General features: G+C 40.7%; 1 protein-coding gene across 1 annotated transcript; it reads left to right on the plus strand.

Moving 5' to 3' along the window:
• Window positions 1–619: 619 nt before the first annotated feature.
• On the plus strand, window positions 620–10,011 carry LOC131329038 (probable serine/threonine-protein kinase At1g54610). The gene is made up of 8 exons (XM_058362074.1): window positions 620–1,673; window positions 2,779–3,063; window positions 3,334–3,651; window positions 6,568–6,795; window positions 7,357–7,457; window positions 8,009–8,123; window positions 8,376–8,858; window positions 9,424–10,011. The coding sequence occupies exons 1-8, from the start codon at window positions 1,263–1,265 to the stop codon at window positions 9,625–9,627; spliced, it is 2,145 nt and encodes a 714-aa protein (XP_058218057.1). The 5' UTR covers window positions 620–1,262; the 3' UTR covers window positions 9,628–10,011.
• Window positions 10,012–10,367: the final 356 nt, after the last annotated feature.

Here is a 10,367-nt window from a genome sequence, read left to right on the forward strand (position 1 = left end):
AGTTTTTATCTGAGCCGTCCAAATCCATGGTTGAGATTTACTGTCAAATTTTTTGGCAAATCTCTAATTCCTCCCCTTTGCAGAACAAGTAAAAGATGCTAATTTTTTCTCTAAATATTTCGGTATCTACACTCCCTCCGTCCCAAACTGAATAACAATTTTTTATATTTGTGCTAATTTCAACTCCTTATATCTTTCAATATGAATCTCAAAAAATATTTAATATAGATCTTGTTTGAAAATTTTCGATTAGTTCTATAATATAAAGTTTTCAAACTCATGAAAAACGTTATAGGTCGAAAGATGTAAGCAATACAAAATTTTGTATCTTTTTTACACGGAGGTAGTATCTAGTAATGTGTTAAAAAGAAACGTATCTAGTGAGATTTTCTTGAAAATTTATATAAGCTTCTAATAAAGAAAAACCTGCAGGAATCAATGGAGTTTTATATTCTAGTATAGTAGTACTAGTAGAAAACCTTAACTATTGCCGGGCGCCGTTACATGATTGCGCGTGGTCGTCGATTTTACTACACATTTGGAAGAAGAATGTCTCATTTGCATTGGGCCTCTCTCTCTCTCTCAACTTAAATAAAAAGCTGCTCCGGTAGTCAGGGTATATAAATACACAACAAGAAAATGTCCAGACAATTTTTTTTTTCACAACTCCCCTCCCCACCCCCCCCCCCCCCTCCCTCCCTCTCTCATACCAGTGCCCTAGATCCATCCTTCAATAACCCAATTCCGCATCCCTAAATCCCTCCATCCCTTCAATGTTTTCATTTCGCGCCAGTTAACAGAGACTCCCAACAGCCGTACGCCTCAATCACTCACGAAGGTACCACGTGCTGAAACTCCTCTTTGGTGGGTTATCTGTATAATTATCTCCACTGGTTTCTAGGGTTTGCTGTGTTTGTAAAATGGGGAGGTTTGTTGGTTCCTGTACGAGCAGCTATTACTTATTCTTTGTTGTAACTTGTTAATGCATGAATTTGGCTTTGGTGGTGCTGCTGAATCTTTGGGTTAGGGAAAAATTTATTCTTTTATTGAGTTTGGTGAATAATGGGAAAATAAAGGCTTACTACATTGGTTGAAATTAGTCGGTAGTTTAAACAGTGGGTGTGGAATAGTGGGTTGGGAAAATGACTAATTTATTGAGTTTGGTGTGATGGGCATGGAACAAGAGTTACTTGTGGGAATAAAGGGTCTCATCTGTGGAAAGTTGTTAACTTGAAGGTGGGTTTGTATTGTTTTAGTGTAAAATGGGCAGTGTTTGTTGTAAGCCCTCTGCTATTGAAGATAGCAGGGAGAGTCCAAGGGATAGGATATCGAGTAAGGCTTCGTCGGACTTGCGGGCCCCAAGGGCGGCTTCGTCGAGGAGAGAAGAAGGGTATAGAGTGAAGGATCGATTGGATAGTAGTGATGGGAGGGCAATGCTAATTGATAAGCAGGTAAATGGTTCGATTCGGTTGCACGGTGAAAATTTTGAGAGGAAGAGGGAGAAGGGTGCGTACGCGGTTGCAACGCACTATCCTGGGTTGGGAAACATTCCCAAAGCTTCGGAAGGGGAGCAGGTCGCAGCGGGGTGGCCTCCGTGGTTGTCGGCTGTGGCAGGTGAAGCTATCAGGGGTTGGGTGCCTCGGCGGGCAGATTCTTTTGAGAAGCTGGACAAAGTACGTTCCTTTATATTTACCTGTTTCTGGAATTATTCTGATTATGCCCTTAGCAAATGCACATGTTTTTACGGATGAGTAATATTGTCTTGTGGTTTTATTCCCTTCATAAGCTTCACATAGTAGAATTTGTTCATCATAAAGTTGAACCTTAAGTTTCGGAATCAGTTGCAGCTCGCCTGATAAAACCCCTTGAGTATGGGGCATGCATTGTTCGTAGGTGAGAAACCTTCACGATGTCGAACCAAGGGGCCATGCTACCTAATTGCCCCTTAGCTCTGGGACTGGGCTTATCTCAGGGGACTCCCCTGATTCTACCACCATTTGAAAAGAGGGCTTCCTCAAGCGTGCTAGGATATTCTCTTTCCTAATCTGTAAAAGCTGAGTTCAAGACCATCCTTTGCGCCCTCTCTCTGAGTTTCCCTAGCTCACTTCTGCTGGTTACGGCTACCATTTGCCTACCCTATCACGCTCCTAGAGGGCCCAGGGTATTGCCAGGTCACCAATTACCGTCCACTGCAGTTTATTAGAGAGTACACAATCGTCAGAGTATATAATATTTTCCCCTTGCTGTTATTATTGATGTCATGAGGAGTACCAGTATTTGCCTAAAGGCCTACCTTCACGATCCAGTGATTGCCTCAACCAAGATGCAACCTTAGCTAGCCAAACCTTAATGAAACTAAGTTATCCGTTCACTAGTTATTGTTGACACTTCACAGACTCACAATCAGCCCCTTTATCCTTCGAGCCTACTCAATCCTAACGTTTTCTTTGCATTTAACACCAAAAGCCCCAAGTTGTGTAGTGGCCCTGCCTCTCGTTCAGGGTTCTGGAAGATTTAATAGCTTGTGTGTGTGTGTGTGTGTGTGTATATATATATATATATATATATGTATCAGTTGAATGGAACATGATCACTATTCATATGAAGTTGCTATTGGATTACCTTATTGCTAATGCTGCCTATCTTTTCATGGGTGAACTCTAGAAAAGAAGCTGATGGATTAACACCCAGCTCGCAATATGCACTACATGGCCTGTGTGATACGTCACTGCCTGTCGGTCGCTTTCATTTCTTTCTCTAAAGTCTTCTTTTCTGCAGATTGGCCAGGGTACTTACAGTAATGTATATCGGGCCCGTGATCTTGATCAGGGGAAGATTGTTGCTTTAAAGAAAGTTAGGTTTGATAACCTGGAGCCTGAGAGTGTCCGTTTCATGGCGAGGGAAATTCACATTTTGCGTAGACTTGATCATCCTAATGTAATAAAATTGGAAGGTCTAGTTACATCAAGGATGTCTTGCAGCCTGTATCTTGTTTTTGAGTACATGGAGCATGATCTGGCAGGCCTTGCTTCACACCCTGGTCTTAAGTTTACTGAATCACAGGTACACAGTTCTTTTTATTATTACTATTATGAGCTGGAAATGCAATTTCTTTGATTTTTTTTACTCAAGTATTCTTCGATACTGCTGTACTCCATGTGACACGTTTGTAGAGATCCTCCAACGTTAGCATCACCTTTCTTGAAACATTGTACTTGGGCATTTTTTTTATGGATGTGTAGTAATGTTCAAATTTAGGGGGTTTTATGTATGGTGTTAATTGTTTGATTTTTTGCGTTGGAAGATCTCATTTCTTTGATTGCTCATCTGCAGGTTAAATGTTACGTGCAGCAACTTTTACGCGGTCTTGATCATTGTCATAGTCGTGGTGTTCTCCATCGTGACATAAAAGGTTCCAACCTTTTAATTGACAATAATGGCATTTTGAAGATTGCAGACTTTGGCCTAGCAAGTTTTTATGATCCTCATCTAAATCAGACATTGACAAGCCGTGTTGTGACTCTCTGGTACCGTCCACCCGAGCTTTTACTTGGTGCTACTTTTTATGGGACTGCTGTGGATTTGTGGAGTACTGGTTGCATCCTTGCGGAATTGTATGCCGGCAAGCCTATTATGCCAGGAAGAACAGAGGTACCTTGTCATTAGTTTTTATTTCTTGTGAAACATGTGCAGTTGATGCTCCTTACAGCCTAATTGTGCCAAAAAGAAGAGAAAAAAAATATGTATTTCCCAGCATGGCCCCCATTAATGAGGGTCTGATAGGGGGAGGTTGGGTACCGCCCTACCCTTGATATTATTAGCACAAAGTGGTTTCCTCAGGTTCAAACCCACAATTAACCATAGAAGCCAGTGCCCCCTGTAGCCTTATGGTGCAGGTAATTTGTTTTTTCGTGAGTACTTACGGAGTTGAATAACTGCAACAAATTTTCCCTCATCTTTTCCATTCTTGAGTCGTGCAGAGTTATTATGTTATCCATGTATCCAAAATGCTTGAAAAAGGACACAGTTTTCTGCATCAAAGTAGTCCTACTAGGGTTAATTTTATGACAGAAATAGAATGCAATTTGGACTTATGTTTGTAGTTTTAACTTTTTAAGGCATATGGTAGACTGTTACATGTCGGTTCCCATTTGAGTTGGTTACAAGTTACAGCCCACTTTCAATTGGGGAGCTGAATTTAAGTCAGAACGTGTTTTTGAATTGCCTGCTGATAATGGATGGGGCAGGAAAAAGTTAAGATAATCTATGATACGGTCCACCTGGTGCTCCAGTGCTCTTTCTTCTGGCAGTGAGGTGCTAACTACAAAAGTATACCAAACCTCTGATTGTCTCTAAAAGGAGCCTTGGAAGGAAAGTTTAGACACGTGCTCTTCTTTCAGGAAAAAACCTTGCCTTGAGCTGGATATCAGTGATACAAGGTTGTTAATTGAGAATGTAGAGATTGAGATGATGAAACCATTAAGTATATTTATTAAAACCCTTATGTATATTAAAACCACTGCATTGCTTGGATTAAGGCTAATAGTGAAACCTGGGATTAATCTAACTCCAATCCTGCAACCTCAAATGGAAAACTGGATTCCAATGGAAGAAACCTGAATAGAATGGGGAATCCATTCCAGTGTTATAAAATAAGGAATTAATCGCCAATTAATCGTTGGCAGAGCCTATCCGATTAGGTCCGACTAACGATTAATCACCGATTACTAATTAATATGCGCCGATTAATCCGATTAATCGCTCGAAGGTGGCTAACCACCCGACTAGCGCCGAGCGACTTTTAGAACTTTGATCCATTTTGTCTCCTTTGCCGTGACCCGGAATAGATTTGTCGAGAGTCAAGTCCACTTGAGCAGTTTTTTCAACAGTGAGGTTCTACCGTAGCGTGTTTGAATTCTGTGGCTATACCCAAATTTGGCTTCTTTTGTGGTCATGTCACTGACATTTAGAGACACCTTTCCTTAAATAGCTCCCAGGAGGTCCTCTTACACGTTTTTACTTTTTCGTTCATCTTAGATCAATGGTCCCTTCAGGCTTTCTCCATACTAATTTGTTGCAATTACTTTCAGAGTTGAGCACTGTTTGTGGTGACTAAATATTTCTCTGCTCTTCCCTGCCCCCAACCCCCCCCCCCCCCCCCAGACCAAACCATCTTGATTCAGAAGAAGATACTTCAGCTTTTGTCATCCTTTGCAAAGAAGGGAAGTTGTATTTGGGATTTCACGATTCTATGGGTCACGACTCACGAAAGTGGAGAAGTTGAGGGAAAATAGGATAAGGTGATTTGGACATGTCTGCCGTAGACTTGCAGTAGTTAAGAGAGCAGATAAGATAGTTTTGGGTAGCAATGCTACGGGGAGGGGTAGACCTAAATTGACATTAGATGTTGTGCGCAAAGATATGAGTATAATGGGTTTGTGTGAACAAGTAGCCCTTGACAGAGCTCAATGGAAGAAAATGATTCATGTAGCCGGCCCCAAGTGATTGGTACATAAGGCTCGGTTTGATTTGGTAAGTAGAGGAGGAAAAGGTACTTAGAAGATATGATTCACAAAAGCTTAGCCTACAACATATTATACACCAAAGTACACTTACGGTCCCAAATGGTCACATTACTTGAGAACGTTTAAACTAGCTACCCCTCTATAAAGCATTTTAGAGAATAATAGGGTAAAAAAGAAAGAACAAGAATGCTAGTTACTCAACAACTATTTTACGAGGAAAGAAGGAAATGGTGGTTAGAGAAAGCAAGTTCCAGTTGCATCTGTTGGCTGTACGGCAGATTCATAATCTCTATCAGGATTTACCGTAGAGTTGGGCTGTTTTTTCCCAAGAGGGTGTTTTTACGCTATCGGTGCAGGTGGTGAAGCAGATGCGGCAAGGAGTTGGTCTTGGAGGTAGTGATGGTGATGCTGTTGGCATCTGTTGATGTTGTTTGTGAATATTGGGTATTGGCCTATATAGCTTATGAATTTGATTTGAGTACAGTGGGGTTCATGGATTGAATAATTTCACAACTCCTGACAATTAAGAACACCCTCCACCCGTATTTATTTGTCTTTCATTCTAATTCTAGTCCTCTTTGAAAAGTCAAAGCATAAAACCTTTTAGTGCACCAAACTCTCTCTAATAAATGGTTATGAATATTAGTCTACAATGAAAAGTCGGATTAAAATGGTACTGTTGAGAATTAGTGCTTTTGAATTTGATTTGAGTACATTGATTGAGGGCCAATTAAAAGTTAGAACTTCCTGCTAATGCACTACATTCTGGCATGGAGGGAGTGTAACATTCTACGGTCTACCTCTTCCGTTATAGATTCAGTCAATGGAAGTCTGTGGTCGATTTTGTTTTCTCAACTCTAATTGGTGGTATCTGCACTCTCTCCTACGTTTGTATGTTAAGCATATCTTTCATGACAAGACTGTTGGTGTTTTTTTTTTTGTTTTCTTTGCTGGTAAAATATTTTTAAACACCTCTGGCTGCTCCTCTAGTTTATTTTTTAATTTCTTTTCATCCTTTTATATGTTGTATTTTACATTGTAGGTTGAGCAGTTGCATAAAATTTTCAAGCTTTGTGGTTCACCCTCTGAGGAATACTGGAGAAAGTCAAAGTTGCCTCATGCTACCATTTTCAAGCCTCAACAGCCTTACAGACGCTGTGTTGCAGAAACATTCAAGGACTTCCCTGCCCCAGCATTAGGGCTAATGGAGACCCTACTTTCCATAGATCCTGCTGATCGTGGATCTGCTGCTTCTGCTCTAAGAAGTGAGGTATGAACTATGACGCTTCTTACGGAGTGTATCTTGACTTGTCTTCAACATTACCTTCTTGCTGATCTGTCTTCCTTTCCCCTAGCTTTGATTTAGCATCTCTTCCCTTTCTCTGATTGCAATCAGTAGGGGATTCAGGCACGTAGAGAACTGATCTTAATGTGGTGGCATCAAATCATAACTCTTTCTCACTTTATTCTTTGAGGATAATTGGGATCTAACATAGTAGTAGAGTCGTAGACCAAACAATAGGTTTGAAAGTTGTGCCCACCTGATGATTATATAATCCTTGCACGTGTTTGGCCCCCTCATGGAGGGGAAGCTTGGCCATAGGCCCACAAGTGAATGGGCATGTGAAGTATATCAATAGTAAAGTTATCCTTTGTGAACAACTTAAGCTTTTGAAATTATTGGTTATCTAACTGAACTGATCACTATTGTTGTCTTTATGGTTGATGCAGCAAATTGCTTCTCTAAAGTTCCTTGCTTAAAGTTTTCCCTCCTAGGAAATTTGTTATTTCTTTTTGTGTAGTCTATGACACATCATTCTATTATCTCCAGTTCTTTACGACAAAACCACTTCCTTGTGATCCTTCAAGCTTGCCAAAGTATCCTCCCAGCAAGGAATTTGATGCAAAAGTACGCGATGAAGAAGCTAGAAGGTGCATGCTGACATTTAATCTTACATCCTATTATTCTTCTGAGCCATTCCTGCATTCCAAACCAGTTGCACCTGTATTCTGACATAATGCTTGCCTATTTTTGAATATGTGGATTGTAATCATTGAATGAGGCTGTGCTACTGTTTTATTAGCCGTTTTTTTGGTTATCCGGGTTGGTGTAGATGATTGACAACACAGGCACACAAGACCATGTCTAGATGCTAGTTCTTTTCTATTCTTTTCTTTTGAAAATCTAGAAAAAATGGTAATTTTGAACACCGATAATACGGGTTGTTACAAGATAGTATATATGACATGGGTATTTGAAGCAAGATCACGTTAAATATAAGCATCATGTCAAATATAATCTTGTCCTCTAGAATGCTTGCTACCTGCTGGCAGATTCAGCTGTTTTTTGGTCTTAATTGTTGCGTTTTTGTGACTTTCTTGGCTGCTTCTGTGAATCAGATCTTTGGATTTGACATTAATTTTCTCTGGGTCATGCTACTAATCTGTATTGGTACTGGTAACGGTATTGTTGGTAACTGTAGACAAGCGGCAGCAGGCGACAAGGGTCACAGATATGACCCAGAAAGGAAGGGAGCACGAGAGTCTCGAGCTTTTCCGGCTCCCGATGCCAATGCCGAATTAGCCTCGTCAATGCAGGTAAGTTTTTTCTCATAACATGATACTATCCCTAAGGGTGCTAGTTATGCTCAACTTTCTGACCCACATGCACACTTTTGATACATTTAGTTCCTTGTTTGACCACTGTGACTGTAATTCATCTAGTGTTAAGTACAGGTGCCTCGTCTTTGATCACGTGCTGGCATAAAGCTTTTTTCAGTGTGACTAACTTTGCGCCATCGTGTTCTATTTTCACATTGAAATTTCATAACGTGTGCTTTTCAATTACAGAAACGACACAGTCAATCAAATTCCAAGAGCCGGAGTGAGAAATTCAATCCTAATCCGGAAGAAGTTGCTTCTGGTTTTCCCATTGACCCGCCTAGGCCATCTCAAGTTGTTGAAGAACCAAGCATTGATCCCCATGATCAACTTCACAAGAGAGCGTCCTCCCATTCTGGCCCACTGGTCCACCGGGCCGCATGGGCAAAGACTGGGAAAAACTTGGATGAGGCTCCAAAGATATCAACTGGGGCCAACTTATCCACAATGCCTGGGTTAGTAGCAGGAAGGAGGAGTTTATTGTCTGAAGACCGCAGAGAGAAATCTGGTCCTTCTCAACATGAAGTTCCAAGATTGATAAGCAGATTTCCAGGGTCATTCAAAGAGGCTTCTGAATCCATGATGAGGCAGGATCAAAAGATTCACACGCAGAGTGTAGCCATTCCTCGTCAGAATGAAGATGGAAGGAGCAGTAGTAAAGATCCAGTTCTTGTAAGTACTTATACAGATGATGACTCCACAAGCACACACACCCCATCTGGAAAATTTATGTTCACCAACCTAACACAGGTGGGTAAACAAAACCCTCTTCTCTATGATTGTCTAAAGAAGTAACGACGGCAAGGACTTCATCTCCCACAATGTTTCTGGTTTCTGGGAGACCAAAATGGGACAGTAGTGGAGCCCAAGATTCCAAGGTCTCAACCTAAATGCTCCAAAACACGTTAAGATGGTACAAACATACCGAACCATTGAACTGCTTTGACAGGAATTAGAAAAATTTCATGCATTTCCAAAATTCAGTCGACAGTTTTCTTGTATTTTTACGAAGTGTTTCTGTTCCTAGCTCACCGGAAGTCTAAAACAATTACCCGGACGATATTTTGATCCTTGGAAGTGGGTGAAGTGGAACCCACATTCACGCACCCTTCTGTTGTGAGAAGTGGGTTGTGAAACCTATGTTGAATTATGAAGCTGTTCTTTTTTCTTTTGGTGTGAAGTTTTCCAGTAATTCTCTTTTTCTGAGGATATTGTGTTTTCGTGTATGTTTTTCCAGCTTGGTTATGGAGCAAAGGGCAACAAAATTCACTACTCTGGACCACTTGTGCCATCAGGAAAGATGGATCAGATGCTGAAGGACCACGACCGCCATGTCCAGGAGGCAGTAAGACGAGCACGCCTCGACAAGGCTAAATTGAGGAAACTTCAGGTTGAAGAGAACCAATTACCAACCAATTCAGTATTTGTTTCCGGTCGGTGAACCGGGATTTAAGTAGATCCCAGTCAAGATAAAAGCAAGAGAGAATCACTAGGAAAAATGCTATGGTGATTCTCTTGGGAAACGAGTACGTTTTTTCCTTTCTTTTTTGTATAGATGGTGTTCCACGAAGGACAATAGCTGGTGGGCAAGCTTATGCTAATCTTATTGTGTTGTTTAGGAAAGCTCTGAATGATGAAGTATCGTTACCTTGTACTATTATCAGTTGTCTGCAATTCATGTAGAGCTTATTAGTTAGCCATAAGCTGTAGCCTGTAGAGTTATCGCAGAAGAAAGAATCTTTTTTTTATGTGAACAATCAAATATTTGATGTCAACCAATTGAGATTTCAGAGGTACGTCATGGAGTAACTATTTGCTTGCGAAATGTATTTGGCTTTCTCTCTCTCTCTCTCTCTCTCTCTCTCTCTCTCTCTCAGCTATTGGGAGATTGAAAAGTAAGCAATACCCTTAAAAATGGATCCTTTTTTTTTTTTTTGTGAGAAAAAATGGATCCTCTTTAGTCTTTGGTCCTCATTTTGAACTCAATCGGACAGTATGAATCTCAGTTACTCATTTCGGTAATCAGTGTCTTACCAATAAGATTAGTCTGTTACCAGTAAGAGACTATCAGCAATGATTCGATCATTACTTGCCGAGATGAGCGGTAGAAACTTAGATTGTCCGACTATGAGCAATTTTGATTGTTGATTGTTGAGATGGGTAGTCGAGACTTGAACTAAT

This window comes from Rhododendron vialii, chromosome 6a (genome assembly GCF_030253575.1).
Source record: "Rhododendron vialii isolate Sample 1 chromosome 6a, ASM3025357v1".
Taxonomy (NCBI): Eukaryota; Viridiplantae; Streptophyta; class Magnoliopsida; order Ericales; family Ericaceae; genus Rhododendron; species Rhododendron vialii.